At 39.1% G+C, this 16,680-nt stretch overlaps 2 protein-coding genes across 7 annotated transcripts in view; one reads left to right on the top strand and one right to left on the bottom strand.

Moving 5' to 3' along the window:
* LOC126252035 (E3 ubiquitin-protein ligase TM129) overlaps positions 1-4,383 on the bottom strand; it is a 51,116-nt gene extending 46,733 nt beyond the window's left edge. For 5 of the 6 annotated variants that reach the window (XR_007545819.1, XR_007545820.1, XM_049952820.1 and 2 more), the window contains exons 1-2: positions 4,141-4,383; positions 3,824-4,070 (exon numbers count right to left, since the gene is read on the bottom strand). Coding sequence is in view for 4 of the 6 variants with exons in the window: in XM_049952820.1 (XP_049808777.1) it covers positions 3,824-4,070; positions 4,141-4,339 (446 nt within the window). In the remaining 2 variants the exon portion in view is untranslated. The remainder of the gene's footprint in view (positions 1-3,823; positions 4,071-4,140) is intronic. The other variant, XM_049952823.1, reaches the window with a different exon arrangement.
* Positions 4,384-4,966: 583 nt separating this feature from the next.
* Positions 4,967-16,680, top strand: part of LOC126252006 (probable helicase with zinc finger domain) — a 157,804-nt gene continuing 146,090 nt past the window's right edge. Inside the window, exon 1 of the mRNA XM_049952790.1 lies at positions 4,967-5,708. Coding sequence (XP_049808747.1) covers positions 4,976-5,708 — 733 coding nt within the window. The 5' untranslated portion in view covers positions 4,967-4,975. The remainder of the gene's footprint in view (positions 5,709-16,680) is intronic.

Genomic DNA, 16,680 nt, shown 5'->3' on the forward strand with positions numbered 1-16,680 from the left:
AGTACATTCATTGCATCTTTATAATCCAGACCAGAATCCTTTATAGCAGCAAACATCAGCTTAGCATTTTGATGGGTCTCACATACACAAAAATTGTGTGTGCCCCTTGCAGCTACAGGCACAACCCATTTTGGCCGAAGACTGAAAAAAGATGATAAACCTACTTTGGTATTGGGATACTTTCCCTTGAATTCTACATATAGTTCTGATATGTTGCATAGAAACAGTCTCTTTTGCATCTGTACGCGTACATTTCCCATTTTTACCGTTACATAGTCTTTTTTTCCACGCATTATTCAGCTGTAGTCATTATTTTCATAAAACTCCGACACTAGCACCTTTATTTCTGAACTCAATTGCTTACCCTGAGCCTGCTGAAGTTGTAGAAGCACTCCTTGGGTTGCTTTTATTTTCCTAGCTTGCTTTACTTTATATGTAGAAACATTGAATTCCTTTGCAGTAAAGTCAACAGACCAGCTGGAAGGTGCAAGGGTAAGAATAGGTACTTTTTTCTGGAATGTGGATATGGCATATTTTTCTTTCAAATCATGCACAATTTTGTCCAAATCAGAGCATTTCTGGCATGATTTCTGGTCCTTTGGAGCAGATAGTTCTTCCTCTTCCACCATTAGTGTGTCAGCTATTTTGTGTTTTAATTCCATTTGAGCTTATTGTAGTTTTCTTCTACTTTGGCTGGGCCTGTCTCTTTTCCCAACTTTGTGTGTCTTCATGGGAGACAAACCAAGAGCAGTCACTGAAGTATTTAATTGCTCATCCACTGAGGTTGTAGGTGGCTGATACTCTTCTTCACTGTCACGTAAATTATCAGAATATTTTTCATTTTTAGCAGTGTAACACACCTGGAACATAACTTTTGTCCTGGTTTCATGTTAAGTTCCCGTGCACTGATTCAATTTCAATACTGATTTTATATCACTTTCTCTGAGGCTACACTTCACTGTCTTCTCATGAGTCCAAAATTGATCAAAACAACTTCTTTGTAGGAAAGAATACTTATCCAGAAACACTTTCATATGATGATAACAAACACTAAAGTTTCCTGGAACTGTACTTCTTGTGCCCATAGGGTGTATCCTGGATCTCCATAGCAACAAATCTTGGTCCAATTCATCCAGATCACACAGTACAAAGCGAATGCCACATTTTGTTCCATGTGTTGTTTTATGACATTCAGATGCTTGTGCTCCACCAATACTGCAACTTGTTTGAACAAAAGCACCACTAGTACACACTTCTGCCTGCATACTGACTTTCCACAACAGTACTGACCAGTCTGAACTAGAATCTTAAAAACATGAGTAACCTGTAATTGTTTCTTGTTTCCTTTGTTGTTCCTGCCTAACAATGATTCATTCTGTCCCTGTCGCCTAATGGTTCCCAACAATTGCTGCAGCTTTATCTGAAAAAAATGGCTCTGAGCACTATGGGACTCAACTGCTGAGGTCATTAGTCCCCTAGAACTTAGAACTAGTTAAACCGAACTAACCTAAGGACATCACAAACATCCATGCCCGAGGCAGGATTCGAACCTGCGACCGTAGCGGTCTTGCGGTTCCAGACTGCAGCGCCTTTAACCGCACGGCCACTTCGGCCGGCAGCTTTATCTGAAACAAGGTGTCTGCATCATCATAATTACTTGCTAAATTGTGTTAAAAGAAACGTAACCAAATACATCTCTGTCAACTTTTATTGTACACAAATGCCTTGCAATTACAAGTTGAAATTTTGCCACATATTATATTATGGTCTACCTATGCAGTGTTTGAAATTTGGCTTGGATATCACTTGTCCCTTTTGTGCTACCACACTTAGGAAATCCATGTTTATCCAGTGACTTTTCAAATTTTTGTGTGCATGTAACTCTGTTTGTGTGACTGATATGGGCAAGATGAGCTCTGTGTGTGTTTAGGCCACATTAAGCTTACCACAAAAAAATTATACCCTTTTTGAGTGAATTATATTTGGCATAGAGGGCACCTAGAATTTGTACCTTTTAACGTATTACATTTTTAATCACATTTTGGAATTTTTTACTTTCCCTCAGAAATATGTTGTTGGTGTTTTGATTAATAGAGTGTGTTCTCTAAGTGGATGTTACTGGGTTGTAAAAATTTCACTGGACTGTGTGGAATAATTCCAAAGTTATTAAAACCTGAAGTTGGGTCTGAAGATAGATTGCCAGATGCGGGTTGCAATTTCCGGATCACGCCACTTTCTTTCACAAGCCATAATTCTGGAACTAACTGGCAGGGGAAGTTAAAATTTTGTACATGAGTGTTCCACACTTGGTAGCATTGGTGTGCAAAATTTCGGTCAAATCTGAGACTATCAGCTGGAACATTTTCTCAAATTAGTTGAATTTACATGGAATGACCCCATATACCTTCAGGCTCCTCCAACATAATGTTGTGCAACAAAATGCCTTAGACAGACCACAAAAAGAGGTGAAATCTTTTCATATTTTCATGCATGATCAGTGAAATAGTAGATGGCATGTTCAGCAGAGAAGGCCTTCTGCAATCCAAAATGTGACAGAGTCAGAATCTTAAATTTTGGGATGTAGACCTACTCAGCCATTGTTACATACATCACCTTTTCAAATATTCTATAGGTGGTAGTCAATAGCAAAATGTTTTGATAGTTATTAATATCTGTCTTACTTCATTTGAAGGAAAATAAGCATACTTTAGTTTGCCTGTATAGGTAACTTGTGAAAGTGATGAATTAAACATATCGCCAAGTATAGTAGCTAAATCAGAAGAATATAATTTTTAATATTCTTCTGGGAATGATAAATTTTGTTAAATATTTTCCTGAATTCCCTGGAAGAAGTTATGAGTGATCTTGAACTGACTGAATGCATGGGGTACATGTATTGGATTGACCTTTCTTTTCTGAGTTGACTATACGAACTTTCCCAGTTTGCTTAGAAAGTGACTGTTAGCAGGAGTGGCCATACCTGCGGCAGGGGGGTGGGGGCGGGGGGTAGGGGGGGTGGGGTAGGGGGTGGCCTATCCATAGTTCTCGAGTAAAGAAAAACCTATAGTGAAGATAGCTGCGTTCCTTACAAGAAAATGATTTGAAAATCTGCATTATAAAGGTTTTCAACACAGTCAGAGACGACAGTTTTTATGGCTACCTACAAGTCACCATGCATCTTCCAAAATATTAAAATACAGTATACCTACAAGTCTAGCTTCTCCCCTTCCTCATAAGCTATAAAACGGGCGCTCTTGATTGTTAGACTTGTTTTAAGTTTAGGGTAATGGGCCATTTAATCATATCATTAAATACAAGATCATCTTGTTCCCTGATGGAGTTTCCTGTTTTCCTTTTAACTACACTTCATATTGTTTTTATTTTCAGAATTGTAAATCTCTGATATGACAGGTTAATCTTTTTTTTTTTTTCAATAACACTTGTCAATAAAGATAAATATCTTATACAATTTGAAAGCAATTTGACTTCTGTGCTTATCATGACCATTTTGTACAGTTTTGACTTTCTGCTTCATGATAACGACTTTGCTACTCAAGTTTTCTACTACTTGTGCTATAATTCAGTTTCTATGACAGAGATAAATTTACTTAGAAATGCATTAAATTTAGAATACATTGCCACATATACTTCATTCGAGGTGATCCTTTGCGAGTTTCTTCTAAAGACGGACTGTAGTTTATAGTATTTTATAAAAGGCCTTATATCGCCACTATATTTGTCATAGTCAGCAATCAGAAATTATTGTATACGATTGCACTGTGTAGCGATGATATTATACGTTAACATTAAGATTGTTGAATACCTTCTAAATTCCAAGTTTATATCTGATGCTACAGATTCCCAGGCTGTATTTTCGGTAGCAAATAACCTCAACGTCTGGCAAATTGGATGACGTTTCCAGTTGTCTTTCCACCACGTCCATATAACACATGCTGTTGCTATAGGTAGCAGTACTGAAGCAATTACAAAAATGTTCCACAAGTATCCTCCTTCAAAGAACAACATATGCAGGTCTTCAGTGATAAACAGACATAAACCCACCAGATAACCTAAAAAAAAGAAACATTTACTCAATGTCAAGTGAGATTTGGCAGTTGCAAATTGACAAATACCGCATACCTAACGGTAAAAGTGAGTGGGAGAGTATAGTTATAGATGAACGTCGAATATGGTACAAAACAAAATTTTCAAACTCGCTACCGAGCCAGCAACTGAAAAGCTCTTCGACAGTTAGTCCTGCATAAACGAACGCACTCGTTGGATAAATAAAACAGATTGACACAGCAATATAGAAGAGCGTGAACAAATGAAGTGCCATAACAATAAACTATATACAACTGTATCACAGTCACTGTATACAAAACATACATCAGAGATGTTATGCTACGTTGAACGAAAACATAAATATCTACTCTGTTTGTAGTCGTACTGGCACAAGATCTCTGAAGAGCATATTGTATTCATCTTAATATGTTTACATTTTATCTTTGGAACTGTAGACTATGGGGACATGTACTTTCTTGCTCCCGTAGTTTCACGTGTACTATCAATATTCTTTGTAACGCATGGGACAGAACAAACAATATGCAGTTTGCATCAGTCTAGTAATGACTAATGGGTATTGATTTTTAGTTGTTTGTAATGTATATGTAGAAGGGGAAGATGCAAAACTAGCGTGTAGATGTCTACTTTGTCTCTGATTATCTTTGACAAGTTTGTATTTGAGAATCAGTGTATATATGATCAAGATGGCGGTAAGGTTCGGTTTGATGATATGGTGGGTGGCACACAGTGACTAATTTAGTGTTGTTTGGAGTAAAAATTGTGTAAGATGTATACGTTTGTGTTATCAGCAAGAAATAATTACACACTGAAATTTATGACTGCGGATTTACTGCCTTAATTTGATCTTACCGCTTTTGTCATGTTACGGGATGTTTAAGAAGATACTCGTATGGCAAATGCTAGGCCGTTAGCGTCAGATATGAATGATCCAGAGCTACAGGCTCATGAGTACGTACGTCGGAAAGACTGGTTTAATGCTAAGGAACTTTTTGATCAACTTTTGCTTTCAGCGCTGAACAAAGGCACTCCAAAAGAAAAAGTTGTATCGTTTCTTCTAGCACGCTCCGAATGTTGTGTGGAACTCGGGTTGCATGAATTAACTGTTTCAGACTGCCGACATATAATCAAACTCACGTCTGATACGGATACTGTAAATCACAATGGAGCAAGAGCGAGACGTCGTTTGGTACATGCATTGTTTTCCTTGCATAAATTTTCTGAAGCCGAAACAGCAGCAAGAGAATGGGTAGATTCAAGTACTGGAGGACCAAGCCTTCAAGAAGCAGCGAAAGTCTTGGAACGCATTCGGATTGTGCTTCAGATGGTGAAGGGCCAGAAAACAAATAATCACAAACATGTACCGCCTCAACAAAGATTGGAACCAGAGCCCAGTGTAGAAACAAAAATTGAAAATTGGCCTGGATTGGAAGTTGTTGATCGACAACGAAGAAGCAGGAAACATCCCGTAGAACTTTTAGCTGAATCGAGTGAACAGCATCCTGTTGTACAAGATGGTTTGGTACCTGCGTTTACTTTGGAACCTTTAAGGGGAAAGCAAACAGTGGAAGTTTTGCCTACAGAATGTGCCAGATCATCAACTCAGTCTCAACAAATTAATAAAGGTATGTGTAGATTTGTGTTTTTATTATGAGCAGAAAATATATTTCTCTTGATTTAATCTTGTTCTCTTGACTGAATCCTTATTACAGGTAACAAATCTATTTGCATTAGAGAAGATTATTGTTCAAATGTAACTGATTTAATACACATTTTTAAAAGGAGTTGAGGTAGTCTCATAGGCTTAAAAATAGTGCTTGCATGGCAAATGAAGGCTGTTAGCAGCATCACTGGACTTTTAACTCTGTGAATCGTATGGAGATCATTTCAAACAACTAAATATAATGATAGTACCTAGCCTGTATATCTACTTCTTTGTAAAAGAAAACCTAAGTAAATTTGACCAAAGGTGGGTAATTCATGACCACAACAAAAGAAATGGACATACAATTTCCCACACACTGGGCTGCCGAAGAGCCATAAAAGCTACAAATGTCATAGCTCTCTCTACTTCAGCAAATTACCTGAAAATGCCTACCAGTGCAAGTAAATTAATTTAAAACTAGTGTTGTGAAATGACATAAAGTTAAAGAATTTTATTATGTTGCTCAGGAGTCATTTGAGTGTGTGACAAATGAGCTACATTTAGTATTAGAATGAACACTAAATAAGCAACTGACTTTATTGACACACATAAACATATATATGTCAAGCTTTGTAACTATTTTATTAACAACCCATGTTGATTATCAATTTACCTGTTTAATTCTTGCTTCCATTGGTCATTCACTTGATTATGTAGTGCAGTTAATTTATAATTGCCCTATTATGGAATTATGTATTGTTATTGTGATTATTTAATTATATGGTGCATAACATTGTGTTTTCTGTTATACTTAGTTTTTGGGAAGATTTTTAGGCCCTGAAAGTGCTGAGTACTGAGGCAGCTGGTACCCTACTTTTTCAGTCAGAATCTTAGAAAAAGGAGCATATTCACCATTTTTGTACTCCAATAGGAACATTTGTCTGCTCGTTTTCTTCTTTTCCCTGCTACAGTAGGACGTGTCACTTATATGAATAAAATTTAGATAGTTTACGTATGTGAAGTCAGAATAATGAAAACTAGTTTTACACCTCTGACTGGATTTTATGTGCACTAACATTTTTTGTGTGCTTTAGTCGTGCACCATGGGGTTCCCAAAATACTTTTCATGATAAGGAGACATTTTACAGAATATTTCTCCATGTACATCACATGTTTTCAATGTATACTGCATTTTATGTGTATGAGGAGGGTAACATCGAACCTCTGTATCTCAGAAATGTATAAAGATATCAAGAAAATTTTCAAGACTGTTAGAGGTTGAGATCTTAAGAACATATTGTGGAAATTACAGCCATGCAAAAATAACCAATCAATTGGCTCTATTTGCATAAACTGGAAGAAAAGTGTAATATTAAAATTTTGGCGTAGGATGGTTAGAGTAAGACTATCCTACTGTTGGGTATAAAAATGTTCCTTACCTCAAGGTCTGTCCAAAAGGTTTGACCCTTCCATCCTATCACCAATAGAACCCAAGGTTTGATGCTCGAAAAACTGTTCACTTTTATATGCGACTTTTTGGAATGTATTGGTAGCATATGTCACATGCATACCGATTTTGACCGGAAAGTTTCATTGTCATATGAAGATTGTTTAGGCCTACTGAAGGAATGGCAACGGTGAAAACATATAACTTTAAAGTTTTAGGATTCTGCTTTCAATTTGCTTATGTATTTAGGGCTGAGAGGAACATTTGATATCTGTTGTCAAGTTTGACCAGTGATGTAATGTTAATGGCTGCTGTGACATCACCTTTTGGTGCATATTTTTATATTCTGGTTATTAGTTGACTAAGCCCAGAAATACGAAACCAAAAAAATCGGTTGTGATACCGTTTCTGATCTGTAGCTTAGCCAAAGATCTAGATTGGATTGGAAGGTGACAGTTTAGCTGTGAGTGAACAAAGCCAACAGATGTTAAAGAAAAACCCTGGTTATGATGACAGTCTAATCTGTAGCTTAGTCCATTTGAGGGGGGAAAATGCTACTGATGTCACTTTACAATTGTCATGTTGAAACTTCTTGGCAGATTAAAACTGTGTGTTGGGCTAAGACTCGACCTCGGGATGTTTGCCTTTCGTGGACAAGGGTTCTGTTGTCTGAGCTACCCAAGCATGACTCACGACCTGTCCTCACAGCTGTACATCCACCAATACCTTATCTCCTACTTTCCAAACTTCACACAAGCTCTCCTCTGAAACTCGCAAGACTAGAACTCCTGGAAGGAAGAGTATTGCGGAGAAATGGCTTAGCCACAGCCTGGGGAATGTCACCAGAAGGAAATTTTCATTCTGCAGCGGAATGTACACTGATATGAAACTTCTTGGCACATTAACTGGTGCTTGACGAAGTCACGAACTGAAGTTGGAAGATAGGAGATGAGGTCTGTAGAGCACTTGCCAGCGAAAGGCAAAGGTCCTGAGTTCGTGTCTTAATCTGGCACACAGTTTTAATTTGCCAGGAAGTTACATATCAATGCACACTCGGCTGCAGAGCAAAAATTTCATTTAGGAATTGTCATGTTGTTTACAACAATTGTCTCAGTTCTCACTTGTCAAAGCCAATAACTAGTATCGAATATTCTGACATTATGGAAGCATCCGATTCCACTCGTCTGCTGTGGCTCATAATGTCATCAGTATGGTGGTAATGACTACTTTCATGGTATATAAGATGACAGTAACATCACTACATACACACGTCAACAAACGTGAACAAAATTTAAAATGACACAATAACATCTCAAAAAAAAGGGGGGGGGGGGCGGCTGGGTAACTAATGGGACACCCCGGAAAAATGGGGAGTTAGGGCAGGTACAAGCCAAATATACAACAATAAATGAAACCTGCACCACACCAAAACAAATAATATATAAAAAAAATTAATTCACAGCATTCTGCTACACCAACATAAAAAAAACCCAATCACCTACAACTCTGAAAAGTGGACCCAAAAATCCAAAAACTCAAATACCCCCTATTCACTTCACCAATTAAAACACAAACAACCTACCATAACTATGCAACACACACAACATCACGATTACTGTAAAATAAAACCAAAATAAAAATTACTTACCAAAAAAAGCCTCTGGTAATACCACCTACGTTGGCCACCACACACGAGTGTGTGCCCTCACACACACACACACATACACACACACACACACACACACAGTGCGTGGCCTGAGCCGCAGGGACTCTCATCATCATGTTATTGCCACAAATGTGAAACCTAACATACATGTGCAGAAACTCATCTCAGAACGTAATGATATACTCATGAACTTCACTGTTATATCCGTACCCAACAAAGGGGGAATTAAAAAAAAAAAAAAAAAAAAATAGACTTCTTTCCACACAACAAACACCAAACTAATCGGACCTAACAAAAATGTCAAACATGCGAACAAGAAAATACCGTAATAACTCGCTGAAAACACTTCCACAACCCATGTAATCAAATCAGCTACCTAAATTCAAAACCACGTTACCATGATGACAAGAAAAACTCAAATGAACCCAATACCACAGTTAAACTCACTACATCCACCACCGGACGGCACCATCAAATAGAACAACATGACATCTGCAAATACAACCAACTCAGAAACTCCACACTGTAGTGACTTCCCACACCATTATGTCATGGGTCAAAGGAGGCAGGTGGAATCGGACACTTCCAGTGACACTCCTCTTCATCCCATATTTCAGTTTGATGAACAGAGCACTTACAAGTTGTTGTCTACTGTACAGTTTGATGTGAGAAAATATGTAATGCAGCAATACCACCCATCTACTGTCAGCCATAACACCATCAAACTGGGGGAACAAATCACGTATAGAAACCTGGTTTGCATAAAATATGTGTAATAAAAATACAGATATTATCGTGTCATGTTTGTTATCGTTGTTAATTATCAACCAAACTGTTACATTTCAGACTAACCTAAGCCTTGAACTAAGCTACAGCTAATCGATCCCCACTACTAAAACGTCTTATTCACATTTTCTGTCTTCGACTACTCGCAGTCAGTTACCTTCCAACCAAACTAGACTATAGGGTGTGCTACAGGTCAGTCGAAAACCGCAACCTATGCACCAAAAAACCAAATGTTGTCATTGCTCAGTCCTATCTCCATTTGCACACACATGGACAATAAGAATTAGAAAAATATAACCTTTAGAATAACTTTTGTGTTTTGTGTATGACATACATGAACTAAATATTGTACAGATACTTTAATATGGTAATATTTAACATAGGGGTCTGAACAGTGGTTGCCTAAAATACTGATGTAGGATGCCTTCACTACTAAATTTATGGCACTGCCATTCTCATCAAGCAGTTACACTAGGCATTACCGAATAGTTTGTGTTGTACATTGCCAATGCTTCCTTTCTTTGTTTTAAAATTGCTGAAGAGGCTACTATGCGTCCATCTCAGGATTTGAGTACTACTCCTGCTACCTGAAAAAGTATCCGATCACCAGCACCTTGTGTCAGTCAGTTCTGCTTGCACAGAAGCTTAAATGTAGGTTTCAAGGGAGGGGGGGGGGGGTGTTGAGCCCCTACACTGTTCCATTCCTCGTGGTGGTCCAAGTTCGTGTTTGTTTGTGCTCACAGCTGTCATTTGTCTAGGTGTTGTGTGTTTAATATTGATGCAGTAGTCTACCTGTTTCATTATTTAAAAAGTTCCGACAAATGATATTTAAATACACAGATCATTGTTAGCTAGTTTGGTCAAAATTATTCTATGTTTGTTGTTTCTTACACCTTTCAGCCCGTGGTTGAAATGGAACAAAATAAGGTGTGAATTTTAACCCCCCCCCCCTCCCCTGTGTGTGTGTGTGTGTGTGTGAGTGAATGAATGAATCAATCACACAGTTGTTAATTGGGTTATTTGCATTAAAATAGAAAGAGCTGCACTCGGGTATCTACCTGCCATTAAATTAAGTTACTGTGTCAAAATAAGTTACGAGATTTATGGGGGGTGGTTAAGTTCGCAGATCAGCACAGCTATATATAAAAATCATTTTAGAATACACAGAGGTTATTTCATGACTGCTTATAATACTGAATCAAAGTCTTTATTAGTCATAGTACTCTAAGGAATTAAAATTGTTCTTTAAGAAAAATACTGAAAGTATGAGTAAAGCATTTGGTTACATGTTAGGTGGTTGGAGCATATGAAGTTGCAGAAACAGTGACAACATTGTGTCCAGTGTGCATCATTGTGACACTACACATGTCATAATCCAAACTAAAGTAGAATAACTCTCAAAAAATTTGTGAAGTATGCCATTTAACACTTTTTAAACCACATTTGACTGGCTTTGACATACACAGCCAAACTGTCATATTGTCACATAGAAGAAGGTGTAATTAGATGAATGACGAACGCTAACTTCACTTAACAAAGGTTTATTCAATGCATGCACATACAAGAGCATAGAGCGAACTGCCTCTGGCCAGAACACATACAATATATAAACAGCTACAGAACATTCCAGTACAATTTGTGGATACTTCTAGAATGTACTCGAACCGAATATAGAAATTAAAATTGTACAGTTCAGTTGAGTTTTGAACTCACGACCATCCATGCGACAGTTTAGTATCATACACCACAGTGCTACTCAGCTTCTTCTGCGACATTGCTCCCTCCTTAAGAGAACAGCGTCTCGGTGTTACGTCCTCCTAGTCCGGGAACAAGTCATCGGTTCTTCATCCTCCGACTCCTGATGACCGATGTTTGTCCTGGCAGTGATCTTCTTAGAACTTCCTTTGCTGCTATGCTCTTTGTCACCTTTCCGCTTGTTGCCTGTCACTGGATCTAGCAGATGTTGGAAATCGTCCGAGGAGGTCAATCCCAACACGCTGCAAAGGCGGTCGGCTGGTGGAATTGGTATGAGACGGCCAGGTGGTTTCTGAGGATCTGCCTTTCTCCTCTGGCACTCTCGACAGTGCGACATATGGTGACTGACACTCCTAAATAAACCTGGCCAGAAAAATCTCTTGCGGATTCTATCGTATGTCTTAATAAATCCTAAATGTCTCGCATTAGGTGTGTTACGGAATTTCTGTTGAACATCTAAGCGCTTGTGTTTAGGAATCACTGGTAGCTACCTCTTTCCAAATGGATCAAAGTTTTTCTTGCAAAGTAAGCCATTAACTGCCGTAAATTGTCCTTTCACATCCTCTCACCAATTTAAGGCAACCATAATTTGAGATATCTTGGCGTCCTTCTTCTGCTCAGCAGAGAGATCCTGGAGTGCAGCGAGATGGTCACTATCTTCATCGAAGTCTTGATGATCTTGCACAGGGTTTCTTGAGAGGCAGTCGGCATCTTGGTGTTTTCTTCCACTTTTGTACTCTATGGTAATGTCATACTCTTGAAGACATAATGGCCACCTGGCGAGTCGTCCTTTTGGATCCTTAAGGCCTGTCAACCAACAAAGTAAATGACGGTCTGTAACAACTGTGAATTGCCTTCCATAGAGATACTTTTGAAATTTGCACATGGCCCAGATCACACTAAGACATTTTCTTTCTGTAGTTGAGTAGTTTCTCTAGACTTTTGTAGGTGTCCTAGAAGCATAGGCTATAACCTAGTCTTTTCCACTGGAACTTTGCACCAGAACAGCACCTATCCCATACCCACTGGCATCCATGTGTAGTTCTGTAGGTGCTCTCTCATCATACAGACCAAATACAGGGTCAGTCGTCAGAGCTTTTTGCAGCACATTGAAATAATCTTGTTGAGCACCACCCCAGATAAATTTAGCATCAGCTTTTAACAACTCTTGGAGTGGCCTGGCTTTGCTACAAAAGTCTTTGATAAAACAACGATGTTAAGAACATAATCAGAGGAAGCTTCTCACATCTCTAATACTTTTAGGAATAGGAAATTCCGTTATAGATCTCACCTTTTCTGGGTCTGGCCACACACCTTCATTTGACACAAGGTGTCCAAGTATTTTGATTTCTTTTGCTCCAGAGTCCACAAGAGCTTGGACTGATCAGCCATCCAGGAGGATATTGACATAGTTTACTATCATTTTTGTAGTGATCGGCAGTGGAGGATTTTTCTCTTCAGTGGCCTCACCTCCAAGGAAGGTCGCACCCTTTAGTTTTCCAGGTTGCAATGGCTAGGTGATCGGCTGGAGCTTCTAAATGTCCATGGAGACCTTGATCGGCGTGTTGGGGAGCATCCTCTCCAGCTGCTAGCTTGCAGCAATGATGACCTAAGTCGTCCTGACCCACATCTTCTTGTTCACCTTCATTGTTCCTGAGTTGACGTCAGCTAAGATTGGTCTGCTGTCTTCTGGCATGGGCATCATCAAATATCTGCTGCCTTTCTCGACAATAGCGCACCACATGTCCCGGTCGTCCACAGTGGAAACATACTGGCTGGTTATTCTGGGTCCTCCAGACGTCAGTCTTCCTTGGTGCCTAAACAGGTTCCTCATGCGGCATTGTAGAAACGTAACTCCACCTGAGTCTTGACATTTTCACCGTTTTAAAGGGAAATGAAGGATGAGAGATTGGGTTCAGTGTCTGTTCCACTTCCTCCCTTATGACTTCTTAAAGCGTCTCGGTTTTTTGCTCGCCATGCAATCCAAGTGCCTTCTGAACTTCCTCTATCACTGTCTAATGAAGAACATTTGTGAAATCAGTTGCTTCCTCCATCACAGACACAGATAATACATTTGGAAGCCGTCCAAACTTCTTGCATGTAATTCTTTTTTGATGCATTGTCTCGATATACTGGCACCATTTTATGAAGTCGTCTGCTGTTGAAACCTCCTCCAGGAGTAGGGCTTGATACATGTCCTCAGCAACACCCTTCATGAGATGTGCAACCTTATCTTCCTCCTTCATTCTAGAATCTACTATTTTATACAGCTCCAAGACGTCTTGAATGTAGGATGCTGTAGTTTCTCCTGGACGGTGTGCCCTGCACTTTAATTTATTTTCAGCCTTGCACTTTCGTCATTGTGTGTCGCCGAAATACTTGCTCAGTTCGGCGTGGAATACTTCCCAGCTTGTAAACTTCTCCTCGTTGTTATCATACCATTGCTTGGCAGTTCCCTCCAAGTAAAAAATATGTTTGCCAAACACATGGTGTCATCCCATTTGTTAAATTTGGCTATACGCTCATATTCCTTCAGCCACTTGTTTGGATCTTGGCCATCGTCATCAGAGAACGGGGAAGGATGTCTCATGTGGTGGCACATAGTTGCTGTCGTTGTAATGTCCTCTTCTTCTGTCTCCGGTAGATTGTGATGGGTTGAATTTGGCTCAAACTCGGGTTTCTCGCCACGTAAACAGCGGCTCTGTCGTGGCCTGATGGGAGCCACTGTGTCATCGATAATGCGCGCTATCATAAGTTCCGATACCCAGCATCTCCACCAGAATAATGTCATATAGAAGAAGGTGTAATTAGATGAATGACGAACACTAACTTCACTAAACAAAGGTTTATTAAGCACTTGCACATACAAGAGCACGGAGTGAACTACCTCTGGCCAGAACACATACAGTATACATACAGCTACAGAACATTCCAGTACAATGAGTCTTGATGTTTGTGGATACTTCTAGAATGTACTCAAACTTAATATAGAAATTAAAATTGTACAGTTCAGTTGAATTTTGAATGCAACAGTTTAGCATCATAACCACTACACCACACTGCTACTCAGCTTCTTCTGTGACAATATTTCAACATAACCTAGACATCATACTGTACTTTGCTCACATTTGTTGACTTAACCTCTCACACTTAAACTCTCACTACGACGTGCATTCCAAAAAATTATAAAGAACAAAACTGAGTATTGTCAGTGTTCTGTTATATTTTTGTCCTCTTTTCGGACCCTTGCTCATATTGAGACAAAAGCATGTCACAAGTACATTGTCTCTGTTAGCTGATATCTTGTTCCAAAAGAAGTGCTAGCACTGCTCTGAGATAGTTGCTAGCTGTCCTTCATTTCAAATATATGCTTAAGTTTATTCATTTAAGAAACAATTCCACATTTATGGATACAAAAGTTAAGAATATTCACAGATTTTACACAGACCTGAATTATACTTGATGGGGATTCCGAATTGCCCCTTTGAGCACATCATGCAAACAGCTCTTAAGCATAATTTGAAAGTACTGTATGATACATTTTACTTTTTGGAACACTTTTCGTTCTTGCTCATATTGAAACTGTCACAAACTTTGCAGCCACATTTGGTGAAGTTGTTTTTCAGTAGCTGGTATTTTTCCAGAAAACTGCCTGCCATCAAGTATATTTGGTGCTTGGGCTAAGCTAAGACTGGAAATGATGAGTTTCTTGAATTTAGTTGCCTTTGCTGCAAAATAATTTCTTATATCTACAAGGAAATTGGAGGCTGTACACTTCTGAAACAGTGTTAGCAATGCCAACCTCCATTTGAACTGCATTCAATTGAAAAATCAATACCTAGTCATCAAAAAGTGCTTTTCATATTAGTGTATGGAAACTATAACCCCATATTACACTGATTTGATTTTCATAACTAGATCTTCTTTCAGTTGCTTTGATATCCATTGCTAGATTAGCATGACATGTTGATACATCTAAACAGCTCTTGTGTGTGACTTTGTTCCAGGCAGAGCTGATTCTTCTACTGCAAAAATATTTTTCCCCCTGTCTTTTTTTGTCTCGTAGTGCGAGTTATGCATTGGGGGTGAGCCTTTCTTTTCATAATACAGGTGTCTGTCATCTTAAATTTGTGCAATGGAACACATCGTTAACAGATAGTAATGGTCATATATTCATTATAAGATTTGGTGAAATAATCTGCCTGACAAAAAAGTGAAGCAATCAAAAGTCTTGGACAGATATCAGCGTAACTTTGCAGAAGTACACTCCATCAGCAGGTATGTAAATTATTAGAGTTGCAATTCCCTGTGGCAGGTAGAACAGCTACCAGTATGTGACAGTGTTTTTTGTGTTTAGTGTTGTTACCATGTCTTGTAGGGTATGGAAGAAGCTTGAATAGTTTCAAATGTTGAGTGATCAATGTGAAAGACATGGACGAAGTCTTGTGAGACAGCGTTATCAGCACCTGATGGAGTTTGAAAGGGGACCATTGTGGATCTCTGGATGGCCAGCTGGTTGAATCATGCAATATCCAGATTTTTGAGGCATTTGGTTATGACAGAGGCATAATTTTGGACTACATGCGGATTTGATGGCCGGCATACTTGTCGGTAAGGTTCCAGTTGACCGTGTCTGACCACCACAAAGAAGAATCACTCTATTCTGTACCAAGCACATCATAACCCCTTCACGTTCATGCCTGTGATCTGAGGCCAAGTAATTGACATCCTGCTACATTCTGCATCATCCTGCACCATTAGTCAGGAGACTAGCAGCAAACCGGATTAGGGAATTCTGTTCCGTGCATAAGCTGCCATTAACACAACACCATGAATGGCATTGTTTGGATTAATGCCATGACTGGGAAACATGGACTTCTGATGAATTGAGCTTGGTAATGAGTCACGATTCAGCATTACCGGATGTGACGGTTTTCGGCAAGTACAACTGTGGCTTGGGGTGAGATCTGGTTATTCCAATGTTTTGGAGAGGCAGAGTGGTGTTACTCCTTGTGTCATGGTGTGGGATCCATTATTTGTGACTTTGGTCATGGCTGACAGTGATTGAAGGAACTCTGATGCCACAACAAAACGTCACAGGTGTCCTGCGTCCTTGTATGTTACCTCTCATTTAACAGTATTGTGCCAATTTTCAGCAGTACATTGCCTTGGGAGAGGGTACAACGGCTTTATGACAACCTTCCTAACCAGTGCATGCATTCAGGCTAGAGAATGTGGTGTGTCATAATGATAGGCGAGCTATTACTGTCAAGTTCTTTGTATATTTGACTTGATTTT

Source organism: Schistocerca nitens, chromosome 4 (genome assembly GCF_023898315.1).
Source record: "Schistocerca nitens isolate TAMUIC-IGC-003100 chromosome 4, iqSchNite1.1, whole genome shotgun sequence".
Taxonomy (NCBI): Eukaryota; Metazoa; Arthropoda; class Insecta; order Orthoptera; family Acrididae; genus Schistocerca; species Schistocerca nitens.